The sequence below is a fragment of the Panicum hallii genome, chromosome 2, assembly GCF_002211085.1.
Source record: "Panicum hallii strain FIL2 chromosome 2, PHallii_v3.1, whole genome shotgun sequence".
Taxonomy (NCBI): Eukaryota; Viridiplantae; Streptophyta; class Magnoliopsida; order Poales; family Poaceae; genus Panicum; species Panicum hallii.
This window is the reverse complement of record NC_038043.1, coordinates 46822617-46849026: the sequence shown is the minus strand read 5'-3', so window position 1 is coordinate 46849026 and position 26410 is coordinate 46822617. Positions and strand designations below refer to the sequence as shown.

The 26410-nt window shown below is 51.3% G+C and overlaps 3 protein-coding genes and 1 long non-coding RNA gene across 7 annotated transcripts; 2 read left to right on the top strand and 2 right to left on the bottom strand.

Moving 5' to 3' along the window:
• Positions 1-9923: 9923 nt before the first annotated feature.
• On the top strand, positions 9924-11821 carry LOC112881785 (UDP-glucuronate 4-epimerase 6-like). The gene has a single exon (XM_025946649.1). The coding sequence runs from the start codon at positions 10014-10016 to the stop codon at positions 11475-11477; it is 1464 nt and encodes a 487-aa protein (XP_025802434.1). The 5' UTR covers positions 9924-10013; the 3' UTR covers positions 11478-11821.
• Positions 11822-16182: 4361 nt separating this feature from the next.
• Positions 16183-24807, bottom strand: LOC112883353 (chloroplast envelope quinone oxidoreductase homolog). The gene is made up of 4 exons (XM_025948642.1): positions 24630-24807; positions 24357-24498; positions 17227-17315; positions 16183-17059 (listed from the first exon to the last, which is right to left on the bottom strand). The coding sequence occupies exons 1-4, from the start codon at positions 24699-24701 to the stop codon at positions 16343-16345; spliced, it is 1020 nt and encodes a 339-aa protein (XP_025804427.1). The 5' UTR covers positions 24702-24807; the 3' UTR covers positions 16183-16342.
• LOC112883355 lies at positions 17316-18667 on the bottom strand. Its single transcript, XR_003226829.1, has 2 exons — positions 18529-18667; positions 17316-18409 (listed from the first exon to the last, which is right to left on the bottom strand). It is a non-coding gene; the product is annotated as an uncharacterized LOC112883355 (long non-coding RNA).
• On the top strand, positions 18531-21108 carry LOC112883354. Of its 4 annotated transcripts, XM_025948643.1 has the most exons (5): positions 18537-18686; positions 18805-18904; positions 19569-19706; positions 20429-20459; positions 20829-21108. In XM_025948643.1, exons 1-5 carry the CDS (start codon positions 18644-18646, stop codon positions 20925-20927), a joined length of 411 nt encoding a protein of 136 aa, XP_025804428.1. In that variant the 5' UTR covers positions 18537-18643; the 3' UTR covers positions 20928-21108. The 4 variants fall into 4 exon arrangements, 2 of the variants coding, with proteins under 2 accessions (XP_025804428.1, XP_025804429.1); XM_025948644.1 differs by lacking the exon at positions 20429-20459; XR_003226828.1 differs by having other exon boundaries at positions 18531-18686; positions 19011-21090.
• Positions 24808-26410: the final 1603 nt, after the last annotated feature.

Sequence of the window (26410 nt, the reverse complement as noted above, 5' to 3'; positions counted from 1 at the left end):
AGGGCGGCGGCTGACGCAGATGTGCCCGCCATGGTGGTGTAGTGCGGGAGCTTGCGGTGGTCGAGCCGAAGGTGTTCGTGCCCGCGGTGGCCGAAGATGAGGTCGCGTCCGTGGGCTCGGGGTCGAGGCAGAGGGCATCGAAGATGGCCGGAGGAGGCTTCCCGCCGCTGACCGCGCACAGACTACATCGGCTAGGTTTGACTTGTCGGTGGGGTGGAGGCGGCCGGTGAATCTCGTGATCCGAGCCGCTGGCCCCCACCTCTCTTTATAGCGCGGCGCGACGGGGGCCCACCAGCTAGGGATGAGCTGGGGCGCCCCCGATCAGGGCGCATGGGTGAGGTGGCCCATCGGCCCGTTAGGGTCCAATAAGCTAGGAGATCAAACTAACAGTCTCCCCCTTGATCTCACCCTGTGCTTTTCTTTTACTTTTACCTTTTCGCGTTTCGTCATGGATTTGTGTACAGAGCATGCCTCATCGTCACGATCATCTGTCGATAGATTCAGCAGCTACAATTCACGCTTCCATTCAGAGACGGATTCTTTAACCTTTTGGGCCCTTGTAGTCCGAAGATCACAGGCTATCCCTTAGCCCCATGCCGGCTACGTGTTCCTTGAACACGCTGGGTGGTAAGCCTTTCGTTAGCGGATCCGCAAGCATTTTCACTGTGCTTATATGCTCGAGATTTATAATCTGATCTCGGACTTTATCTTTCACAACATAATACTTTATATCTATGTGTTTGGCAGCACCACTTATCTTATTATTGTGAGCATACATTACTACGGGCTCATTATCGCAGTACAACTGTAATGGTTTAAATATATCATCAACCATTCTCAGACCGGGTACGAACTTCTTTAGCCAGTTCACCTGCCCTGTAGCCTCATAACATGCAACAAACTCGGCATACATTGTGGACGATGCAGTGACGGTTTGTTTGCAACTTTTCCACGATATTGCTCCCCCGGCTAGAGTGAACACATATCCTGACGTGGATTTTCTGTCATCTCCTGCATAATCGGAGTCTGAGTATCCTACGATACGCAGAGATTCTGTTTTTCTGTATGTTAACATGAGGCCTTTGGTTCCTTGCAAATAGCGTAGAACCTTCTTTACCAACTTCCAGTGTTCTGGACCTGGATTACTCTGGAATCTGCCAAGCAACCCGGTAACGTAAGCTATATCAGGGCGTGTGCACACTTGTGCATACTGTAAGCTTCCCACAGCAGAAGCATATGGTACCATTTTCATTTGATCAATTTCATACTGAGTCTTGGGACATTGAAATTCTCCATATCTGTCGCCCTTAACTATAGGTGCAGGTGAGGCACTGCATTTGTGCATGTTGAATTTCTTTAGGATCTTTTCTATATATGTCTTTTGAGACAGTCCTAATACCCCTTTCAATCTGTCTCGATGAATCTCGATTCCTAAAACGAATCTTGCTTCACCAAGATCTTTCATCTCGAAATACGAGGATAAAAACTTTTTCGTTTCTAGTAGCAGACTGACATCACTACTTGCCAGTAGAATGTCGTCCACATACAGGATTAGGAAGACATACTTTCCATTCTTGAACTTTGCGTAAACGCAATTATCCTCGATATTTTCTTTAAACCCGAATTCTTTTATTGTTTTATTGAACTTCAAGTACCACTGTCTTGAAGCTTGCTTTAGCCCATAAATCGATTTCTTCGGACGGCATCCCAATTTTTCTTTACCTTCTACGACAAAACCTTTTGACTATGCCATGTAGACGGTTTCATCTAGATCCCCGTTCAGGAATGCTGTCTTCACATCCATCTGATGTAATTCTAGATCATAATGACCTACAAGAGCCATTATAATTCTGAAAGAATCTTTACATGAGACTGGGGAAAAAATCTCGTTGTAATCAATTCCTTCTCTTTGTGTGTAACCATTTGCCACGAGTCGTGCTTTAAATTTATCTATATTCCCTTGGGAGTCATATTTGGTTTTGTAGACCCATTTGCAGCCTACTGCTTTGGCTCCTTTAGGAATTTCCTCTAAGTCCCACACTTTGTTGGTACTCATCGATTTTATTTCATCTTCCATGGCATCAAGCCATTTCGACGAGTGTTCACTTCTCATGGCTTCTTCAAATGAAGTGGGATTATCCTCCATTTGAATTCCTTCGCTATTATAAACTTCATAGTCGTCAGAAATAACGCGCTTCCTTATTCTTTGAGGTCTCCCACGAGCCTGAGCCTGCGGTGCCTCATCTATTTGGGGCTGTTGTTGCTCCTCTTCTTGTGTGTCAACGGGCTCGTCAGGAGCCTGATGAATAGGTTCCACTTCCTCATTCATCATTACCACAGGAGGAGCCACCACAGGTGTTGGCACGCAGTGACTTGCACTGGCGGTGCATATACAGCGGGCAGCGAGAAGAAAGATTCCTAAATCACGGGATTGGGTGTATACACCCGCTTCTCCTCAAGATCAATCTTCCTAGTTGTGCCGCTCCCCCGGATTATTTGATCTTCAAGGAAAACTGCGTATCTCATTTCTACAAATTTCGTGGATCTGTCTGGGCAGTAGAAATGAAAACCCTTTGACCTTTCTGGATAGCCAATGAAATGGCAAGATACTGTTTTGGAATCTAGTTTTGCAATGGTCGGGTTAAACACTTTTGCCTCAGCAGGACTCCCCCACACCCGCAGGTGATTCAGTGAGGGTACTCTTCCTGTCCACATTTCATACGGTGTTTTTGGCACCGATTTACTTGGAACTCTGTTGAGAATATGAATGGCGGTTTTCAAGGCCTCCACCCATAAACTCACTGGCAACATAGAGTAGCTGATCATGCTTCGCACCATATCCATTAGGGTACGATTACGTCTCTCAGCCACTCCGTTCTGCTGAGGTTCACCCGGCATCGAGTACTGGGCCACTGTGCCTTGCTCCATCAGGAACTTTGCAAAAGGTCCTGGAACTTGGTCATATTGGGTATGTCGACCGTAGTATTCCCCTCCACGATCGGATCTTACGATTTTAATCTTTAAATCGTGTTGATTTTCTACTTCGGCCTTGAATATTTTAAATTTATCCAAAGCCTCCGATCTTTCTTTAATTGGATATATGTATCCATAACGGGAATAATCGTCTGTGAATGTTATGAACGAGTCATATCCATCCACACTCTTTACATTGAACGGACCACAGATATCTGTGTGAATTATTTCTAATACACCTGTGCTCCTCTTAGCATTTTTCTTTATTTTCTTAACGAATTTGCCTTTTATGCACTCAATGCGTTGTTCTAAGTCAGAGAACTCTAATGGAGGAAGAATTTCATTTTTAATTAATCTCTCTATTCCCCCCCTCGAAATATGGCCTAAACGACAGTGCCATAATTTCGACGACGCATCTTGAGTTCTCTTACGTTTTCTATTCGCGAGTGTAGACGAGAATACAATCGCATTGTTATCGCATACGGAATTCACACTTTCGCGTAACGATATCAAATAAAGATCATTTTTTCTGAATGCAATGGAAATAACTGTATCATTACATTCGATCAAGCACCTGCCATCTCCAAATAGACAGGAATAACCATCTTTGTCCAGGCGAGACACACTAATTAAGTTTCTGTGTAAAGACGGTACATATAAAATATCCCTAAGGACTATAATGAAGCCAGTGTCGAGTTCCAAATGAACGTCTCCCACTGCTTCAACGTCTGCCTGAGCTCCATTTGCCACTCTAACTTGCTTTTCGCTTCTTTGAGTGGTTCTCGTCGAATGGAATCCCTGCAATGAATTTGCAACATGAACAGTTGCTCCTGAATCAATCCACCAAGTGGTTTTTGAATATTCTATATACAAAGATTCATTTACAAATGAAATAACGTTCTCACCTCTCTTCTCCATGATCATCTTTAAATATCGGTGACAATTCTTCCTGTAGTGACCCCTTTCTTTGCAGTAGAGACATTGATCCTTCTCTACTAGAGCCTGTCCTTCCTGCAGTCTGTGTTGATGAGAGATTTTGCCTTTAGAGGAGGAAGAAAAATTACCCTTAAATTTGGTATTTTTCTTCTTGTTTACATAATTTAAAGATCCGTCACTGGTGGATCTTATTCTTTCCTCCTCCTGAACGCACATCGCAATGGTCTTTTCAATGTCCCAAGTATGTGGTTGGGTGTTGTAATTGACAACAAACGTGTCAAACTCTTTTGGTAACGAAGCAAAGACCAGATGGACAATGTGATCCTCCTTGAAGGCAAGGTCCAATGATTTTAGCTTGTTATTCTGGTTGACCATGCGATGAATGTGTTCCCGTATGCCACCACCATTGTATCTCTCTGAAACCACTTGTTTAATCAACTGGGTTGCATAAGTCTTTGAGGAACCAGTGTACTGGTTCTTTAATTTTTCAAGATACTCTACAACAGTGGCACAATCTGGGATTGAGCCCATAATTGCAGGCTCAATCGTGTTCTTTACCACTGCCAAACACTTCTTGTTGCCAGGTAACCATTTTGCATAAAGCTTCTCATAGTCTGCTCTTGCTTTCTTATAAGCAAGCTCTGTTTTTCCAAGAAGCATCTGTGTCTGTGTCCTCTCTCTCAGGAGGCACAGGCTCTTTGGGAGTCGGTGTAGCTAGGACCCAATCCAATTCACCCATGATGAAATAGAGGTCCAGCTTTCTGTACCATTCATTGTAATTGTCTCCCTTTAATATAGGAATATTGTTGATGGAAATCATCATTGATAATCCTCCTGAAAAACATTCATGAGTGGTGAAAACATTAAAATAAAGTCAAATAAATCATTGCATATGTATAAATACGATGTTGGTCATAAATTAAAATATGCAATAACTTTGTGTATTAAATCTAAAACACCGTTGGGTAGAGTTAGAGTGAATACATGAAAATTATCTGTGAAAAATTAAGTCATAATCTCTTTTTGTATTAAAACTAGAATACCGTTGGGCATAAATAGAAATAATACATGAAAAATATCTATTAAAGATAATACCATTATCATTGCAATATTGTTATTGTTAACATTGGTTAAAAATTAACAATATTACAAGTCAAAATTATCCATGTGCCTCGAAATTCAAATTATCCCGTTGGTTCAAATTTAAATAACAAGGCAAGTATACATTAAAAAATGGATCTATTTATACTTTGCAGCGGAAAACTTAAAAGTCTATCAAAATTATGTCTAATTTTGTCTTTATAAGCAGTGCATCAAAGTTCAATCAAGTTAGAATTTGAAATGCATCAAATTCAATCAAATTCTATTGGAAAATGACTTCTAGAAATTGAAAAACAAATGCACTGCTCATCACTCTAAACCAGCCCAGCCCGCCTACTTCTCTCGCGACAGCCCAGCGGCGAACGTGGCCCGCACTCTCGCAGCAGCCCACGGCAACCGGCCCTTGCGCGCGCGCGGCCCATGGCAACGGCCCGTTACGGACCGGCCAACGCGCCCTTGCATGTGCCTGCGGCCGCGCGCTCCGCAACCTGGGCCCGGGCCGTTATTTCTCCAACCCACCTGGGCCAAAAGAAGCCCAGTTCCGCGCGACGCGATCTCTACCGTCGAACGTAGATCAACGGCCGCGCGCGCATTGCGGTCAAACAAAACCCCCGTTCAGTTCTCCCCGGTGAAACCCTAGACCATTTCTTCTCTTCTTCCCCCGATCCCCGGCGCCTTCTTCTTCCCACCCGAGCAAGCGAGTGAGTGGCGACCGGCGACCGAGCGAGCAGCGCCACGGCGAGCCCCCTCGCCGGCGTGCGCGTCCACCTCAAGGTGAGCGCACCGCCGTCGAGCGGCGTCACCGTGGTTCCCGGATCCGTGGCACGGCGAGCGGCCTTGCGGCGTGCGCACACGGCCTCTGTCCGCGCGAGGCACAAGGAGTCGCGGGATCTGGTCGGCGCGCCGGCGTCCCGTGCACGCCGACGGTGGGCGGCGCAAGGAGAACCAGGTAAGTGGTCCTTTGACCGCCGCCCCTTTTCTATTCGTGATCTAGGGTTAGGGTTAGGGTTTCTGTGGGCTTTGATCTAGGGTTTCTGGGATCTTTACTGGGTTCTTTTCTGGGGTTTATACTCTTGACCTTCCAATGCTAATCAACGCAATTAGATAGGCGACTGATACCAATGTTAGACATATGGATCGGCTACTGCGCGATTAGATTAGAAGATGCTCTGTGATTCTTAAGCAATCCATTCAACAGAGAGAGAGAGATAGAGAGAGAGACAGGGGAGGGGCACAAGTATACTTTCGTGCCCTAGGGCGGCGGCTGACGCAGATGTGCCTGCCATGGTGGTGTAGTGCGGGAGCTTGCGGTGGTCGAGCCGAAGGTGTTCGTGCCCGCGGTGGCCGAAGGTGAGGTCGCGTCCGTGGGCTCGGGGTTGAGGCAGAGGGCGTCGAAGATGGCCGGAGGAGGCTTCCCGCCGCTGACCGCGCACAGACTAGATCGGCTAGGTTTGACTTGTCGGTGGGGTGGCGGCGGCCGGTGAATCTCGTGATCCGAGCCGCTGGCCCCCACCTCTCTTTATAGCGCGGCGCAACGGGGGCCCACCAGCTAGGGATGAGCTGGGGTGCCCCCGATCAGGGTGCATGGGTGAGGTGGCCCATCGGTCCGTTAGGGTCCAATAAGCTAGGAGAACTAACAGCGAGAACTAGTTAGGAAAGTGACCGGTTGCTGAGGACAAGCAGCAGAAGGGCGGCGTTGCTGTCAGTCAGGCCTCAGGCGGCCCTGTGCGCCACGCTGTCATGTTCCTCAGAGCTGCCCGCTGGCCAACGGCGACGCCCTGCATGCATGTTCCGCGTCGGCTTGGCTGGGCATCGCTCTCCGCCACCGACACCCCGCTGCGGGCCGCACAGTCCACCCCACTCCACACCGAAATCGGGATGCGTATGCATGCCCCTGCACGCAGCCAGGCCGGCTGCACCCCCATCTTGTTCCCATGCGGAAATTGAGACGACGACCGTACAGTTCATCTCGCTCCCCCTGTACGCACCGCTGTCCCGGTCGATCGGAGGTCCCGGTTGTCGCTGACAGGTACGGCGGACTTTGGTTCATCCGTCCATGGTCCCATGCCGTTTGTGCCGACCTTGAAATTTTAGTGCGAGCAGCATTGCTGACGTGTTTGGGATTTCTCTCTCCTTTTTTGTTGTTTGGGATTGAGGCTACGCAAACTCTTCGTTGCATCCTTTTCCCTTTCCTCGGAGCTTCTGATTGGCGGTAGATTTCGGTCACGTGCGCTGAGCTCCTTCTTCTTCCATGCTGCAACCGGCGGTGAGTTACGCCGTGCGTGCGTGACGGCGGCGCGCGGGCAGCGAGCCGCTCGCGCCATGCGGCCGTGCGCCCATGCTCGCTAGCCAGGTTGCGCGAGCGCCTCACGTGGTGCGCCGTGTGGTTTCGCGCGGTGCCATCACATGTACGCCGCATGGCGCCGCGGAATTTATTGCGTGCGCGCACCCGCGCGGCGACGATCCGCTTCTCGCTGTAGTACGGACGGCGTGATCGGTCGGTGATCCGGGATTGGTTGCGGGCAGGCAGCTGCTGCAGGCCAGGCAGGCCCAGATCAATCCTGCTGCGCAATTACAGCCCTCTCTGTCTGGGCTTCTGCCGCCGGTAGCTACCTGCCTGACGCGTACCGCAAGTCAAACGGGGAGAGCCGACCGGAGCACTGGCTCCCGCCCGGCCGCCCCGCAAACGTACCGCCAGGTCAGACGGCGTCCACGGTCCACGGGCCGCCCGCGGGACCAAAATGCGGCGAGCCGGCCGCCCGGCCGTTCGCTGCGGACGTGCCGACGAATCGCGGCGCGCGGCCGATGACTTCCTTGGCTTCTGGTCGCCGCGCACTCGCGCAACTGCACGAAGCGCTGCCGCACCGCCCGCTGGACGGAGGCTGTTTTCTTCGTCCCCTCCGATCCGCCGGTCGCGCTCAGCCGCCGTGCGCCCCGGCGGCACTCCGGTGTGGCGCGGCGGGAGGTCGGTGCGCCTGCACCTTCGGGGGTACGGTCGCCCTTGCCTTCATCTCCTTACTTTGAACGGACATCGACCACGCCTTCTCTGGATCGAGCACTAGACGAATGCAGGCCGGCGAGAGGAAATCTAGCCTGCCTTCTTTCAGCTGTGATGGTTGAGATCATCATTTTCGTGCCACGTGCACTCGCAACTCGCCGGCCGGCCGGCCGGCCGGTAGGGAAAGAATTGCAAAGTGCAAACAGGTGTTGCGAGCGCGGGGGAAAGAAGGCATCAATGCGCCTACATGCGCGTGTGCCCATACATAGCGCGCCGGCGGCCGGGAGCACGTCACATGCTTCGTGACAACGATCTCCCATGTACGCGCGCGTCCGCTCCTCATCCAGATCGAGAGCACCACCGTGACGCGACGGCGTTGAGAGCGCGGGGTCTCTTCTTTCAGCATACGATCGATCAACTGACACTGACGCGAACGCCCGTCGACATTGCACACGACTCGCCTCTGTGTCGAGCTAGTATGCAACTCGCCCCGATTCTGCCAGCAAGTCTCCAACTGTGTGCTGGTACTGCACTACGAACGGCGCACGCCGACGAACCAACTGTTCTGCAAGCGGGCTTTAGCCCGGCTGGTGGATGTCCGTGATGGGAACCACCAGCTCGGGAGTTCGACTCCCGGCTTGCGTCCAAAAAATTCCCACGCTTGTCCCATGTTCAAAGTATAGTTAAGAGTTTGGCTTTTCTCACGAACGTCCAAATCCTACGTCGTGGGGTGGCTATCTTATCTTGGCCCTACGTATCATGCTCCGTCGGTTGGGGGACGGGCGTATCTGCCGCGTCGTGATGACGTTGCGTCCGTCCCTTCGCAAGGACGGGCATCCCCCATTGAGGCACCAAAGGCTCCGTCGGTTGGGGGACGGGCGTATCTGCCGCGTCGTGATGACGTTGCGTCCGTCCCTTCGCAAGGACGGGCATCCCCCATTGAGGCACCAAAGGGGACTGTAACCCCGTGAAGGGAGTGGTTCGCCTGTACAGCAAATTGACTTTAAGTTGTCCGTTTTTATCCTCAGCACCTGTCCTTAGGGACGGTCCGCATGCGAGGTCAACCCGGCCCCCGACCTCGTCAGTCAGGGATAATGACACGTGCGTGGCGGGGTTCGGTTGACGTCTTAGGTCGGAACTATAGTACGGACCTAGGCCTTGGTCGTCCCCTCGGTCGGAGACGCGGCCGAGGCTCCAGCCGACCAGCCGGCCGGTCAGGACGGTTGGCCGGGACGACTGGAGAAAGTCACTGTTCAGGAGGGTGGCCGTTTGATCCACGTGTAATCTTAGATCATCTAGAATGCTAGTAGAAAGCGAGTCTGTTGGGGATCCGGAACCCGTCGATGGGTCCGTGTATTCTCTTAAAAAAATGCTGGTCCGTGTACTTCCTGCTCGCTGTCGAGCACGCTGTCCGTGTCAACGTGGTTGACACTGCACCAATTAATCGCGGTCGCAGGCCCTAATTTCACACATTTCGCACAGTGTGGCCCAAATCCACTGGCCGAGCAGGTCTGCGCGCACATTTCACAGCCACAGTGTGGCCTGGCCTGCCAAGTGCGTGCCAACCGCCATGGCCGAGCTCCAGGTCCACGAGAGCTGGAGAGTGGAGAGTGGAGCTGGAGTGGCGAGCTGCCCGTGCCCGGATGCGATCCTACCGAAAAACACCAGCGCTTTTCAACTCCGCCTCGTTTACCAGATCGCAGTGCATTCAGATTAGGCAGGGAGGTGAGGATCCCAAAACCGCACCCGCCCAATCGAGCCAGACCCGGCTCGGGGTCACTCCGAGTGGCGCCCAACCGAAACCAAAAACCACCCGCCGGCGTGGGGCCCACATCCCCCGTCTTCAGTCTTCACCCTGCTCCCGTTTTTATATCCCCCGCCCGCTCTCTCACTCCCTCCTCAGCTACCAGCTCGCTTGCTCCGAGCCTAGCTGTCCCGTCCGCGTCTGTCTAGCTACCCGTCGAGCTCTCCATCGGGTCCGACGGACGCGAGGACAATCGCCGCAATGCCGTCGTCGGGGATCACCGCGGTGGACGCGGCGGCCAAGGGGATGAAGCTGGAGCGGTACGCGAGCGGGGGCGCGCTGCTGCTGCGGCGCGCCACAAGCGCCAAGCTCGTGTCGGCGTCGTCGCACCTGCTCTTCCGCGCCACCGTGCTCGCCACGCTCGCGCTCGTCTTCCTCTTCACGCTGCACTACCCGTCCCTCCTCTCCCGCTCCTTCCACCTCTCCGCGGGCGGCGCGCACCCCTCCTCCGCCTCGCACCGCAGCCTGCTCATGTCCTCCTCCTCGGCGTCGGCGGCGGTTTCCTACGGGGGCGCCGCGTGGGAGAAGGAGATGCGGCGGAGCGCCAGGCCGAGCCGCGACGGCGGGATCTCCGTGCTGGTCACCGGCGCCGCCGGGTTCGTGGGCACGCACTGCTCGCTCGCGCTCAAGGCCCGCGGCGACGGCGTCGTCGGGCTCGACAACTTCAACTCCTACTACGACCCGTCGCTGAAGCGCGCGCGGCAGGCGCTCCTGGCCAGCCGGGGCGTCGTGGTGCTCGACGCCGACATCAACGACGGCCTGCTGCTGGAGAAGCTCTTCGACGTGGCCGCGTTCACGCACGTGCTGCACCTGGCGGCGCAGGCCGGCGTGCGCTACGCGATGGAGGCGCCGCAGACGTACGTGGCGTCCAACGTGGCCGGGCTCGTCAGCGTGTTCGAGGTGGCGGCCAAGCACGCCGACCCGCAGCCGGCGATCGTCTGGGCGTCCTCGTCGTCGGTGTACGGGCTCAATACCGACGCGCCCTTCTCCGAGGACCACCGCACCGACCGCCCGGCGTCGCTCTACGCGGCCACCAAGAAGGCCGGCGAGGCCATCGCGCACACCTACAACCACATCTACGGCCTCTCCATCACCGGCCTCCGCTTCTTCACCGTCTACGGGCCGTGGGGCCGCCCCGACATGGCCTACTTCTTCTTCGCCCGCAGCATCGTCGCCGGCGAGCCCATCACGCTCTTCCGCGCCGCCGACGGCTCCGACGCGCGCCGCGACTTCACCTACATCGACGACATCGTCAAGGGCTGCCTCGGCGCTCTCGACACCGCCGGCAAGAGCACCGGTTCGAAATCCGGCAAGAAGAGCGGGCCCGCGCCGCTCCGCGTCTACAACCTCGGCAACACCTCCCCCGTGCCCGTCACCCGGATGGTCGCCATCCTCGAGAAGCTGCTCGGCAAGAAGGCCAACAAGCGCATCGTCACCATGCCCAGCAACGGCGATGTGCCCTTCACCCACGCCAATGTCAGCCACGCCGCGCACGATTTCGGCTACCGCCCCACCACCTCCCTCGAGGCCGGCCTCCGGCACTTCGTCGACTGGTTCGTGGAGTACTACAAGCTCGACACCAAGATCGCCAAGGGCGCCCGCAGCGCCGCCGCCAAGCCCGCGAAGAAGAAGAAGGCCGCGGCGGCCATGTCGGCGTCGGCGTGATCGATCAAGCACAGCACACAGAGACAGAGCACCACCACCACAACACCAAGCCATCAAGTGTGTATTCTCTAGCTAGTTCTTGGAGGCTTTTGTCTGTAACCATGTATTGTTTAAGCCCTTGCTACTTGCTTCTTCTTCTTCTTCTTCTTCTTCTAATCCTCCTTATGCTGATAGAGATTAGTAGGAATAATGATGCAAACAACTGTTGCATGCATATTGGTAGATAAAGATTGGAAGGGGTATAGTCGTATAGATGATGATAAGATCAAACAGAGGAGCCAGGACGGATGAAAGATGAAGTCTCTGGCTCCCTATCAATCAAATTGTTCTTTTGCACAATGTCACTTATTTTGTTCTTGCTCCCCATCTCGTGATCTGAAAGGCCATGTACGTCAAGATTCTATGCTGGAACGGGAGGATGCAGAAGCAAAACCACACCACACAGCTCCGATACTTTCAGCTCTGCCTGTACACCGCATTTCTGTATTCTGAATCCTTCCCATCCAAAGCCGATATCCGAACAAACTTGCACACATTCGGGCCCTGCTGCTACATTTCGGTCCGGTCCTTGAACAGGGGACCTTTGCTACTTGTGTCCAGCAGTGCGTGTGTTCATGTGGTCGTGCTTCGTGCAGCACTGCCCCGGGTCTGGGTGAAGTAATGAAGCTGGCTGGTGAAGGGTTCACAGCATGGTCCAATCCGCTGCTCGTTTTAGCATCTTTAATGGGCGGCATGAGCCCATTGGTACAGGCCGCTGTGCCGGCCGTTTCGGAAGGAGAGAGCCTTCTGGCTGCTGCCAATTCAGGCCAGGGCCACGAACCCACTGTTGCGAGGTTTTGCGTTTGGAGACTTCAGTGGCGAGGTGGAAGTGTCTGCCAGTTGCGATGCTAAATATTTTAAGAACCAACGGAATGTCGGCACGATGCCACGAGAGGCTACTGACCTACTGTTGCATGTTTGCATCTTAAGATTTGCAGAACAAGATTCAGTTCATCCACAAGCTATATACATACCTTCTCTTCTTGCATCAGAGTTACTGGAACTCTGAAATGCCAGTCATTTTCTTCTCTTTTTCCCCTGATGGTGAGTGGAAATGGAGATCATGCATGATGGTGGAGAGTTGATGGAGACACCGCGCAATTGTGCATTTCTGCAGTGGCGTTCTGCAAAAGATATAGTGCAGTGATGAGGAGCACAACATTGGATCCCTTCTAAGCCCAATTTATTCCCAAGTGCCAACATATCTGTCTGTCCATGCTGGCACCCGTTCTGATCCATCCATCCATCATCATGCATGACGGTTCTTCTCCACACTCCTGCCTTCAGACCACCACACAGGCTTGTTTGTTTGTTTGTTTGTTTGAGTTGTAGCTTTTGGAGCTTTTTAAAAAGCTGCAGCTGGTTTTTTGCTTCTGAAAAGCCAATAATAGCTCTTAGATGATGCTTTTAACTTTCTGGACTCAAAACGCTAAAAAAAAAACTCAGAAAACTAAGCTTTTCAGCTTTCCATATAAACTCAGATTTTCTGAGCTTTTGGCTTCCGGAAGCTGCGCGGAAGTTTGCTGTTTGTTTGGTCTTCTAACTTTTCAGGACGAAAAGCTGACAAGCTCAAACAAACTGGGCATTAGCCTTGTGCTACAGGCTCCAAGAAGAGAAACAAACGCATCACCTTTGCATGCGTACCCTGTGAAAATTGCTTCTACTGCAGGCAAAAATCTGGCCTTATCGATACCTGTCTCCATGAATGAACCCTGACTTCCTCCTGATTGGGTTGCAGCTCATCTATGAAGCGATCCAAGTAGTCAGGACTGGTGTTTGCTCGCTAAATTGGGCAACCAGTTCGCACTAGCATTTTTCAGTGAACATCTCTCTTTTAAAGAAAAAATGGGGCATTTTCAGTGCACATCATGGAACCAAGAACATGGACCAACTTATACCAGGGAAAATAAATTCGCTGTCGGCATCTAGATGGTTCTTGCAATCTGATGCCACGGCCCACGCTGCAGCCCGAACAACACATTGAATCGAGCAGGGGTAGTAGGACCGAGAGAAGAATCTGATAAATTATGCAGAAAGCAACAAATATGCCTTTGGAATTGGAGAAGCCGCGTACGAGTACTTAAAATGCTGTGTGGTGATGAACGAGGTGTGTCCGCACAACAGCCTGAAGATCTCGTTAAGCATAACAAAATCTTTTGTGGGCAGGAAAGGCACTTCGGATTTGAGGCTTTGGGTCTTGGAAATGGTGTGCAATGTACATGGGTCAAGATCCTGGCTTCCCTTTCTTTCTGCATACTTCAGGTTACTGCATTAGGTGGGGTTGCTAAAGACAGCTAAGCACTGGCATTTCACAGCCACTAGTTTAATCATATGGTTAGGAAGTGTACCTGTACCTGAGAAATTGTATAGTGCCTTGAAGCCAGTGCTATAGTGTTGGTGCTAGAGAGAAGTTTGGTCCCCGGCAACCTCTCTCTGACTTGCCTTGCAATGGTATTAGACCAGAAACTTTGACCTAACCTTGGCATGATCTGCAACTGCAAGTGCTTCACCACTTGCCCGAAAGTGAGTCCTCCCCTCTCATGCTCCGAGTTGATGTGCCCCCAGTTCTCCTTTCACTGACTTGATAGTGGTATAATGCCAAGTGTACACCGATCCAATCCAACTGCATATGCATTGGTCACTGTGAACATGCACGTTCCTATCCTTCTGGCTCGCCTCCAATACGCGTTACCCGTTCCGGCTCCGTGCCGGTCTCAGAGAAACCGGCGTGTCTACACATCCAGCAGCAGGAAAATTCAGTTGGGATTGCTGGCTGGCTGCCAGACCCACTAACCAAGTCCATTAGCAAATCAAAATTTGCTCCCTGCCTTCCGTGTTATTGCATTGTTAGCGCCTGTATTCTGTACTCCTTACATAGGCAGAATCGAATTTTTATCTGCGAAAAATGTCGAACTAAGGAGACCCACCATTTGGGCGACCATGGCTTGAATGCCAATGCTTAGATTCATAGTGGCGGTGGTTGGGAGGATTTGGTTCTTACTTTCTGGACATTATCCAAAAACCTGATCTCCTTTTCTTTTTTATATTGACCCTCGTTTGGATTTTGGCCGGATTATCCCTTGTGAGTTGTGACTCAAGTTTCGCGTCACTGGGCAAATGGGTCAAACTCTCACTTTCCATGGTTTCAGAAAAGGAAAAGGAAAAGGAAAAGGAATTCCAGGATAATATAATAAAAGATAAAAAGGAATCCGTTTGTTTTAAAAATAGAAACTGCCATGGTCAGTGGCATGATGATTGATCAAGTCATCTGGCTGGATTGAAATCTGAAAAGGAAGCGAAGGAAAGGAAGAATTGCTGAAGCGTCGCCTCGTTTTACCAAGCGTGAACTGATGCGGAGGCGACCTGCTGAACCGAGCTGGCAATCTGGCATGTGGAACGCCTGAACCAACGGCCTCCGGCGCGCGCGCGGGGTTCACCAAGTTCAATCCGCCGCCGGACACCATGAGGGGCCTAAATGCAAAAATGTGGATAAATATTTGCACAAAGACCCCTGAATCTATACTGTGAATTAACGGATCCTTTCGAGGGGCCGATTTGCAAAACATTCTCACCGGCGTCCGCTCGCGCCCGCCTGGCGACGTCCTCCCGAGCAAGGCCACCACGCCGTGAGAAGCTCTTCCTATCCGCCGCCGTCGGCCTCGCCGTTGACGCCGAGCTCACGCGCCGACTCCTCCGTAATCAGCCACCACCACGGCACCGCTCGATGCTCACACCGCCGTCCCGTCCGGGACTGTACCGGCGGCCGACGTGGAGCAGATGGGCGGCCCAGGGTCCCGTCCCGTGCTGCTCGGAGGCTGCCTCCTCGCACAGAGTTACGCCGCCTCGCCGCAAACGAGGCGCCGTTCGTCGCCACTGCCGTCGCGGGATCCATGCCATGAGGGTGTTTTTGCGACGGCAAATAACTCCGCAGGGGGTTTTCCGAGATATTCGCTCCCGGTACACTCCCCCCTATCGTTAATCTGGGCCGCCCACGTACCATTGGACGGTCACCGAAGACCCAGGCTGCGGATGGTGTCTCATTTACCGTCCTGCCCTGCTCGGTATACTTCGTCTACCGACTTCGCACGAGAGCTTCAGAATGAGGTGTCCTTCCCTTCCACGAGGTCTCCCCTCGCCGCTCGTTTGCCCCCGACGGCTGTGGCGGCGGACGCCGTGCGGCCGTAGCGAATCGTTGAAGGATTTTCCGGAAACCGATCCGTGTCGCTGGGAGACGAGATGAACGGAGCTGCGTCAGGCCGGTCAGATGGCGGACGTGTCCTTCAGGCGTGGAATGTCTGCTTCCATCAGGAATTTACGAATGGCCGTGTCGATGATCGAACGGAGAAGGAATCCACGTGCTCGTAGCTTCTCAAGCAAACGGCTCACAGGCAGCTACGAGATCAGGAATGAGAGTTTTGACTCGGCTGCTCACCCGTGTGCATATCTGAAACAATCAGAAAGCAGGCCTGGTTCTGTTAAAAGATGCAGGACAATCAGGAATTTGCTCAGAGAGTAGCTGCAGCGAGCATGCTCTAAAGTGAGGTTCTTTGTCAGCAGTAGATGCTGCTTCATCGTCGACGCGTGCCCGACCCGTGATGCATCAATGATCAGTTCATCTGGTCCGCAATGCAACGCGCGTGATGATGGAGGGACGCAGGACACAACGTGGTTGATCACCTGATCCTGAATCTGATTCCAGAGTGCCCAGCACAACATGTTCTTTCTTATTCCCACGCTAGACATCCAATCAGGCAGACCGCATACAACCGCACGACACAGTGTTCTCATAAACATCGCCGTGCACGCATGCACGCCGGCCGGCCGGCTCACTCCTCGTCCTCCCCTCCCATTTCCACGACGATCTTGCCGGTGGCGTGCCCTCCGATGCTCTTGGCCCACGCCTCCTGCGCCCGGCTCAACGGGTACCTGGAGTCGACCACCGTCTTGAGCTTCCCCTGCCGCGTCATGTCCGCCAGCCACTCCATCTCCTCCTTCCTGGGCATCAGGATCAGCGGCACCAGCCTCTGCTTGGCGAACGTCACCTTCTGCAGGAACGACTTGGCGGCGGCGGCGATCCCGGGCGTCACGTCGACGACCGTGGCCTCGCCGGCCAGCACCGGCGCGAACACCGACCACGGGGTGCCCGTCGCGCAGTGCATCACCGCGTCGTACTTCCGGCCGGAGGGGCTCTGCAGACTGGCGCCCTCGGGGGTCTTGTAGTCCACCACCTCGTCGGCGCCCAGGCCCCGGACGAGGCCCAGGTTGCGCGCGCCGCAGGTGGCCGTGACGTGGAGCCCCGCCAGCTTGGCTAGCTGCACGGCGTAGTGGCCGACGCCGCCGGAGGCCGCGGTGACCAGCACGTTCTTGGGGCCGTTGCTGCCGCCGGACCCGTCGAAGCTGCTGACCCCCGCGGCCTTCAGCTGTTGGAGCGCGGTGGACGCGGCCGTCGGCAGAGAGGCGCCTTCGGCCGCGGACATCTCAGGCGGCCGTGCCACCGTGAGCGACGCCGGCGCCACTGCGTACTCCGCGAGCCCGCCGCCATTCTTCCACGGTGGCCAGTGATCCATGAACGTGTAATGTGTTAGTCAGGCAATGCACAATTAGCCTAACAAAATCACTGTTTCTTACTGGCAGAGATGACAAGTTCATCACTGCTCGAGGGGAACTCTGCAAGGCAGTAGTAATTGGAAATTTGAATTGAGAATGTTACCGGGAAGCTGATGGAGATGACCTTGTCGCCTGGTTTGAGGTTGGTCACACCGCTGCCCAGCTCGACGACTTCGCCAGACATGTCTCCAACTGTTTTGCCGTGGCAACAAGATCAAATTCTTGGATGTCAAAATCTCTACTACTAAAAAGCACGTAGTGTCCACGTCGCACCCCATGGCTCTGCCGGCAGAACCACGGGCGGGCGAGCCCCCATCCACCCCCTCCCACCCGACCCCGCCTCTCACTCCCCCAACCGACCAGGCATCACGCCGCCCGCCCGCTCGCCGACACGCCGCCCCACCGCGACAGGGCCGGCCTCGCGGAGGAGCGGCAGGCTCAGCGACGTCTCTGGCTCCGGCGGCTTTGGCCCGCGGTGGAGGAGCCGGCGCAACGGCCTCGGCTCCGACGATGCACTCGCCGCCGTCGAGCTGGACCCCGACGACGCCTGCTGCTTCCGCAGCCGGAGGAGATCCCGCCACCTCCGTGCCGGGATCTTGGGCTCCTTGCCACCGACCGCTGCCGTTCCCTTCGTCTCCTCTGCCCGGGGCGTCTCCGGCTGCTGCGCCGCCACCCATGTGCCCGCAACCCGGCGGCGGATCCAGGGGTCGCCGGTCCGGTGTGGCGCACTGGGTGCCCCAGGCGCTGGGCCGATAGGGAGGGCGGCGGGGGGGGGGGGGGGGGGAGCGGGCGGACGGGCGGTGGCGCTTGGTCGAGAGATGGAGTTGCCGAGGAGGGACCGGCGGGCGGCGGCGCACAGTGAGGAGAGGGGTGACGAGCAGCGGCGCACGGGGAGGAGGAAAAGGGGGGCGGACGGACGGCGGCAAGTAGGGAGGCGGGGAGCGGACGGGTGGCGGCGCGCAGGGAGGAGCTGAGGGATCGACAGGCATGGGCACGTGAGGAGGGAGGAGAGGGGTGACGAGCGGCGTGCAGGAAGAAGGGAGGAGGGGGCCGTCAGTTCAGCTCACGTATCTCCCCCCGATCACGAGCAGTTCAGCTCCTCCCCCGCCGGCTCATCGCCCGGGCACGTCCTTCGCCGACCCCTCGCGCCTCTCTCCCCTCTCTCGCGAGCGCAGAAGCCTCTGGGATCTGCCTCTTCACATCCCGCCTGCTACCCAGTGCATCTCCGACGCACTCGTGGATCCATCGACCTCCTCGGCCCTGCCTCCACACGCTCGACGGCTCCCCTGCGGGAGGAGTTCATGCCCATTTAGCATGAGAAATCCCTTTCCTACTCGACCCACACCACACTGCTGCCATCGAATCGGATCCGCGGGAGGAGTCCTGGGCCACTCACTCCACTCACCAGCCCAGAGATCTTTTCATCCCTGCCTCTCCTTCGCTTTGCTGCTGCCGACGACGTCAGGAACATCTGCCGCGTCCGATTCGATCCCAACCGAGGGTCCCCCCGGCGGCTATCCATGGTAGAGGCGCCCAGCTCATCCGAAGATGCGCCCAATCCATGTGAGCACCTCTCTTCCCTGATCTTATATTACCACCGCTTGCTCTGAATTTGTTATTGCTAGAAATATTTCGCCCTGCCCCCGGGTTGTTTAACCCATGTGGTTTCGTCTCTGGACAGCTGCTCCAGAACAGAGAGTATGGGGAGAATCTCATGGGGCTGCTGCACCACACGGGGTCAAACAAGATTGTAGTGCTCTGCCATGGCTTGGGCTTCCAAGGTACACGAATATGTTGTTCGTCTTCTAAACAAATTTTGAACATAGCTAGCTAAATTGATTAAGATGTTTTTCTTTTTTAATGCAAGCTGAGAATTATAAAATTTAGTGCTTGTTTTCAGAACAATGGAATCATTGTTGATCTTGCGGCTGCAGTAACAAAGCGTGGGATTAGTGTGTTTCGCTTTGGTTTCAGTGGAAATGGTTAAGTCAATAATGAACCCTTCATTTCAGCAATTGCTTTTATTTTTTTTCTAAGGAAGCCTTGAAGTGGAAATGTTGAACTAAATTAGCTAAGCTTCCTAATTGTATGTATTACCACAGTACGGCTTGAGTTTGTGATTACATTTCTCTTAGACGTGCATGATTTTCCAAATAAATAAACATAGTAAATTAGTAAAAACAATTATTAATTTCTATCTCAACATTCTTTACTGCATCAATTTGTTTGAAGTCATATTGTCTACTACATTATATTGCAGAATCTTTATTTCTCAGAGAAATAAACATAGTACATTAGTAAAAACAATTATTATATTCTTTATTGCATCCAATTGTTTGAATTCATATTGTCTAGTACATTATATTGCAGAATCTTTCTTTAGTTTTGAATGATAGCAGTCCATCACCTTATTTTATATGATGCCTTTGATTGTATGCTTTTCAGAGAGAGCGATGGTAAATTCCAGTATGGTATGTACAGGAAGGAGGCTGATGACCTGCATTCTGTTGTTTCATATCTTTACTGGGAGAAATATGACGTAGCAGCACTTGTTGGTCACAACAAATATGGGTTCAATCATAGGTTGGTTTATTATAATCCTGGAATTCATTATTTATGTTATTGAGTTGCAGAGTACTTCAACCGGTACAGTTATCCTTGCTTTTTATTCCAAATTCAATTGGCTATGGTTGTGAGGTGTGTTTTATGCCATATTATTGAATGACAATGTATGGTTTTTTTGGCTCGCTTTACTGGATCCATAATTCCAAATTGTTCAGTGTTACAGTTCAATGCTTTACCTTCATTTACATAGCATAATGGTGTTCAGATAGTGCAATGCTGTAGCAATTTTGATAGACATTTGTCGGCTTGCACACATTATTGACCATTCATAATCTTGAGTGATATAGTAGTTTCATAATCTTGTACGCATTACTTGCCAACAATTTTGACAGAAATAGCATACTATAATTGTAGAACTGTGGATCAATTAATAGATTGATCTTTCATGTGACTTCTGCATTCTCCTGTTGCTAATCTTTTCAAGCACTACATCAGATTCACATGGCAATAGTGAACATGCATGGTAGACTATAGCTAATCCTAGAAAAAACTCAACCGACTGCTTTTCATGCCTGATTTTACTCCTATTCCTATGCTAATTGGAAATTGACGAAGGCAAGTATCGGTAACCTGTTTTCCATATATGAAAAAGCTTAGAAATGTTACTTCTCTTTTTTCTTCTTCAAAGCTATGGTATAAGAAGTTGACAATTGATGAACACTAACCACTTCATCTTATAGACCGACGCAACCCAATTGCCCTGCTTACGAGGTATAGTGTCTAAAGCTTTAGTAGATAAGAAATCATTTTATCTTCCCGTTACATTGTAAGATAATAAATAAATTATTAATAGATGCAGCCATGTGAGAAACCTTAAAAATTGTAAATCCTTCTCATTAGTTGTAGCTAATGTTGCAGTAGGTGAAACCAAATTCCATTTTTTTTCTCAGCAGTTGGGGTATTTCTCCTTTCAGCAAAAAAAGAATAATTATGAAGTGTAAAGGAATCTAAGATTGAAAAACAGAGGATTTTCCTCCTTTTTAGTATCATACATGACTAGATTGTTTCTTAGTTCAAAACATGCATGGCAGTTTTGTTGGATATATTACTGGATGATTTGACATTTTCTGCTAATTGAAGGCAGGGATATGCAAGCTGCAGCTGATTGATACATGGCATACCAGTGAAGAAAGATTGATTCCTTCAGTACGATCATTGTGTGTGTCTTTTGATATATAAACTTGTTGTTGATCCATCAGTAAATTTTTAGATAGTCCTGATTTGGTTCACCAGTAAATGAGCTTTCTATGTATCAAGTTATTTATAGGATGAAATTGAGATTTTTCCTGAAAAAACCCGCAAGTTGTTCTGTGCACAAATGTTGAGGCAGTTCAAATAGTTTTACATGATTCTCTTAAAATAGTTGGTGTTTCATTCAAATTTTATTTGCCCGTAGCAACGCACGGGCTATTACCTAGTGTGTCATAAATTTGTGGGAAAAAGGTGCTCCAAGTCTTGAACATCGCCCATGCCGGTTATGCACTTTTGCTCATGATCTAGCGCCATTTCTAGATGCCAATTAAACTTTGTTTCCCACAATTGGACCTCTGGATTTTTCATCTCCTGTGGGTTCAAAGTTGTATGTATGCCAGTGATAAATGGAGGTAACCACGAATATATAGCAAAATATTAAGTGACTGCCAAGAGAAAATCAACATCGAATCATCTAGGTGGCTAAATTATCCTTGAATAGCATCGGAGGCATGGCCTCCATTATATTATTGTTAGTTGTGCTTCAGGCACACTTTGCAAACTTCTACTCTACTCCCAGCCATGCATTTTCAATTACCTGTCCATTTCCTCAACCCAGTGGTCACCTGATGGATGTTTCATGCTCAAGGAAAAGGAAAGCAGAATACTATCCCATCTGATTAACACACTGCTCTCTCATGATTTATGCTCATGGCCAACCTTCACCGCTCCAAATAATATCACGTTTTATCACGTTTTCTTTTCAAAATCAGCATCGATCACCAACTAGTATTGCCGAACAAGATCCTGTTCTGGGAATCTTGAGCCATACTAGTAACTAGTGCTGTGACAACAGAGCATCTAAATTGATCTAGACTGTACCTACTGCTTTACGATGTCTGCATCTACAATAATTTGGCTTTATGATCTCTTCAGTTTCCTTTCACAAAGCATACAAGCGTTTCTTTTAAGACCGTACCAATTTCTTAACAAGTACTAGTTTGTTTTCTTCTTTTATCTGCAGGTAACAATAACAATTCCAGTGCTTTTAAAAAAAAATTCCAGTAGAAAGAATGCTCAGAGTTTCATCATAGCAGGATCGATGAGCTGAGACAAAAACAAAAGGGCGAAAAGAAGCATCACCCCCCCCCCCCCCGAGTTTGCAAATAATAATATGAGGTACATACATAGTAGTACCACCCAGATTGATGTTCCGTTCAGGCGCTATGTATAGTAGTGCAAATAAATGTGATGGGTACTGATGATGCAGTCAGGCACTATATATCTGTATGTTCCATTCCCGCTATCCCGCGCGAGCCGCCCCTCCTCCCTCCTCCGCGCGCCGCCGCCGCCCCTCCTCCCGCGCACCGGAGCCGCCCCTCCTCCCTCCTCCGCCTACCGCGCCCCGCCGCCGCCCCTCCTCCGCACCCGCCGCCCTTCCGCGCCCTCCGCCCTTCGCCCGCGCCCCTCCGCCCGCCGCCCGCGCGCCGCCCCTCCTCCCTCCTCCGCGCGCCGCCGCCGCCCCTCCTCCCGCGCGAGCCGCCCCTCCTCCCTCCTCCGCCTAGGGCGCCCCGCCGCTGCCCCTCCTCCGCGCGAGCCGCCCCTCCTCCCTCCTCCGCGCGCCGCCGCCGCCCCTCCTCCCTCCTCCGCCTACCGCGCCCCGCCGCCGCCCCTCCTCCCTCCTCCGCCTACCGCGCCCCGCCGCCGCCCCTCCTCCGCGCCCGCCGCCCCTCCGCGCCCTCCGCCCGCGCCCCTCCACCCGCCGCCCGCGCGCCGCCCCTCCTCCCTCCTCCGCGCGCCGCTGCCGCCCCTCCTCCCGCGCGAGCCGCCTCCCCTGGCCGGCAGTTTCCTCCCGCGCGCGCGCGGAAGGGGCGACAGGGATGAAGGACGCCGGTGCCCCTTCCTCTGTGCGGGACGCAGAGGGCCTCCTCCATTTTATCGCACGGGATAGCGGGTACCGCTGGAGCTTTTACCGTGGCTACAGTATCCTCCATTTTAGAGAACCGATTCTTTTACGGTACACCGGTGGAGATAGCCTAACCGCGGCAGAATCGCGCTGCAGGCCTCGGAAGCAGCGACATCTCCGCGTTCAATAATTCCCCTCGGGCCAATAATGCTGGCCGCCGCTACAGTCCACGGAGCGGCCCTGTAATCTTGTGAGCTGCACGGCGATCCCTCCCAGCTATGCGCTTGTCCGCACCCGCGGCCCGCCCCGATCGCCCGGATGAAGGTGAACGGGTAGGCTACACTAGCACCACTACCGCAAAAACCTAAGATACTTGCGAGTAGAAGATCATAGATCGTTACCACTAGACGCGCAGCGCAGCGGAAGAAGTCGCGCGTCGGTGTAGAGGAAGTAGTCGATCACGTCCCACGAACCGAGCGCCACGTCCTTGATCCTAGCAGCCGATCAGCGCAGCAGTCGCAGCAGCGCCTCCACGGAGTCCACACGTACGGGGATGAAACACCGGGCGTCGGTGTGCTAGCACCGTACACGCGGCAAGGGCGGCGGCCGAGAGAAGGGGGCGACGGCTAGGGCAGTGGCGCGGCTCACAGGCTTCTCGCGCCCCCTTAGCCCCTCCCTCGTATATATAGAGCGTACTAATGGGGTTCTATCTCATAGGCCCATTAGTAACCCTAATCCCTCTTGGATCAATATCCTCTTGGGCCTTTAAACCGTATTGTGATGATGGGCTCTGGGGCATATCACCAACAATCTCCCACTTGCACTAGAGACAATCATACAGGCAAGCTTTCCAACATTCCAAACCCCTTAAGTGTGTGATCCGTTAGGTTCATGTGTAGGTGGTCGTGATCGGAAATTATTTCCGAATCACAAGTCAATAGCGGCACCTAGCAGGGCATAGTGACTCACAAATACACATAAAGATCATATCGGCCGAACCTTAGATATACTCATACACCGATCCCTTTGCCACACGATACCAGTCAAGCTCAAGGCTAGATGCGTGCCACCTTTGTGATAGCTCGACCATTCTCTCGATCTAATAGTGAATTCTATTAATAACTAACCTTTAGTCATAATAATTAACTCTTTAATCACTTTGGCATGGCATACAAGCGTTTCTTTTAAGACCATACCAATTTCTTAACAAGTACTAGTTTGTTTTCTTCTTTATCTGCAGGTAACAATAACAATTCCAGTGCTTTTAAAAAAAATTCCAGTAGAAAGAATGCTCAGAGTTTCATCATAGCAGGATCGATGAGCTGAGACAAAAACAAAAGGGCGAAAAGAAGCATCACCCCTCCCCCCCGAGTTTGCAAATAATAATATGAGGTACATACATAATAGTACCACCCAGATTGATGTTCCGTTCAGACGCTATGTATAGTAGTGCAAATAAATGTGATGGGTACTGATGATATGTTCCGTTCAGACAGAGACAGGTAACATACGTGGTATGAAGGGGAACTTCCTGGGAAGGAAGGGCCGGACCATGCCCTTCTGAATTTTCCAGTCGATAGGGTTGATGCTGGCCGCCTCCAGCTTGAGCAGCACCTCCCCCTTCTTCGGCGACGGGACCGGCACCTCCACATGCTGAAATCGGGTAGAAGCAGCAGAGCATCGATGAAAGCTCATCGCAAGAGTTCACGATATTCCAGTTCTGCGTAAGGATGCAGGTTCTTGGACCTGCTTGAGAGCAGAAGTGTGGTTAGTGCTTAGTGTACCTTGAGGCCTTCTGCTCCTCCGCCATACTTGTCGTACTGCAGGGCTCTCATCGTCTTCTTCGGAGCGGCCATGGTTCTAGTGCCCTCTGTCCTGTGCGCGGAGAGAGAGAGAGAGAGAGAGAGAGAGAGAGCGGTAGCTGGTACAATGATGCTGATATGGTTGGTCAGGACTCAGGCGTCGTGGACAGGAATGAACCGGTTGCTCATATCTGAAATATCAGAAATAGAGAGTACATGGGTGTACTCAGGCGTCGCAGCAATAGATACACTGGTCATGTAACGATGTCTGATAGACATTTCGTACTTTGCCATGTAATTTTAACATGATTTAATATAAAATATTTATTTATTTATTTATTTTGTAGTAATTGTATGATTCTTAAATTTATGTATAGAAAAAAATATTACAAGTCAAGAGCTAATAAATTGCATAACGGGTTGCGAGTGGTCGTATGGTCTTAATCTTAGCTTCTGAAGCGATTGCTTCATAAATCAACCACCTCCGTTCATAAAAATCTGAAGTAGTATTGATATGAACGATCTATGAGATCATTCATGTGTAACAAACTAACAATATACTAGCCTATCAACCCGTGCTCTTGCACAGGCTAATTAGAATTAATATAAAATAATGCTATTATCTATGTCACGCTTTCTTTCATCTATTAAATATCATATCTAGTTGCAATAGATTTTATTTTGCATCACACATCCATATGTATTTGATATATATTTAATTGAACTATTTGTTTGTGAATTGACATTCTTATCTATTCCATTCATGTTTACACATATCGTGAGTAGTATTTTTATATAAACAATAATACAAATAATATATTAATAATAATATAAATAGTAATCTAGAATTTTATATTGGTGCAATTTAATATTTTGTTATAATTATATAATTTAGATCAGATTTAGAGTTACTTTAACTTTTAATAATGATCTAATTGATAATTTATATGCAAATTTTTAGGAGATTATTTGTATTATTTTTGTAATGGCATATGTGCGTAATTTACACGAAGATTAGGTGGTTTCTTTAGATTTTTTTATAGTGGTAGAGGTGGGTAATTTAGATAAATATTTAGAGGGTTACTTTAGTCTATTTTTATAATGGTAGAGAAGAGTAATTTATTAGCAAAGATACTAGATCCAATGACTACTATGATGATTAGAGTTGTCATATTGGTAGACGGATGTTTCTGATTTTTTGAGAATTTTTAGAATTTCTGCCCACGTAGAATTCTAGGTGGCTTCACGTGGAGGCTTCGGAAAAAATATCTGATTAGTAACAGTAAAATACTTATCCTAATACCTCGGTGTGCCGCGAATGCCTCATGAGTCATGACCTCTCTTCCGATCCCTACGTGACTATCTCCTCGCTGCCCTTAAAAAAAAAGCATCCGAAACCCATGCGTGACCTTCTCATCCTTGCAGCATGTCCGGTGGGGGCTGAGATTCATTAGTTTCCTCAAGCGAGTCACGGCGCAACATACGTGTCCATATCCAGCGTCCAATCACGATCTTACTGGCTTACGGCTCTAGGCGTTTCCGAGCAAAATGTCCAAGACTTGCCTTTTCTTGAGCAAAATGTCCAGGAAATAATTATCTTGAGTACCGAGTTCTATGTGCGGGGCATTGACGGCAAGAGCCCTGAAGCACTTCACCAGCTATCTATCCCAAAGAAAAAACCTAACATGTAGTACATCGTAGCAGTATTGTGGCACAATATTAATCCATGATTACACGAAGAGGAAATAGGGTAGCTGTTGAGG

Coding starts and splice junctions, on each gene's coding strand:
- LOC112883353 (XM_025948642.1), bottom strand. CDS start 24,701: ATGGCCGCTCCGAAGAAGACGATGAGAGCCCTGCAGTACGACAAGTAT. Junction 17,316..24,356: donor GAAGTTCCCCTTCATACCAC/GTATGTTACCTG, acceptor ACGGCAAAACAG/TTGGAGACATGTCTGGCGAA. Junction 17,060..17,226: donor TCATCTCCATCAGCTTCCCG/GTAACATTCTCA, acceptor CCACCGTGGAAG/AATGGCGGCGGGCTCGCGGA.
- LOC112881785 (XM_025946649.1), top strand. CDS start 10,014: ATGCCGTCGTCGGGGATCACCGCGGTGGACGCGGCGGCCAAGGGGATG.
- LOC112883354 (XM_025948643.1), top strand. CDS start 18,644: ATGGTAGAGGCGCCCAGCTCATCCGAAGATGCGCCCAATCCAT. Junction 18,687..18,804: donor CGAAGATGCGCCCAATCCAT/GTGAGCACCTCT, acceptor GTCTCTGGACAG/CTGCTCCAGAACAGAGAGTA. Junction 20,460..20,828: donor CCAATTGCCCTGCTTACGAG/GTATAGTGTCTA, acceptor TGCTAATTGAAG/GCAGGGATATGCAAGCTGCA.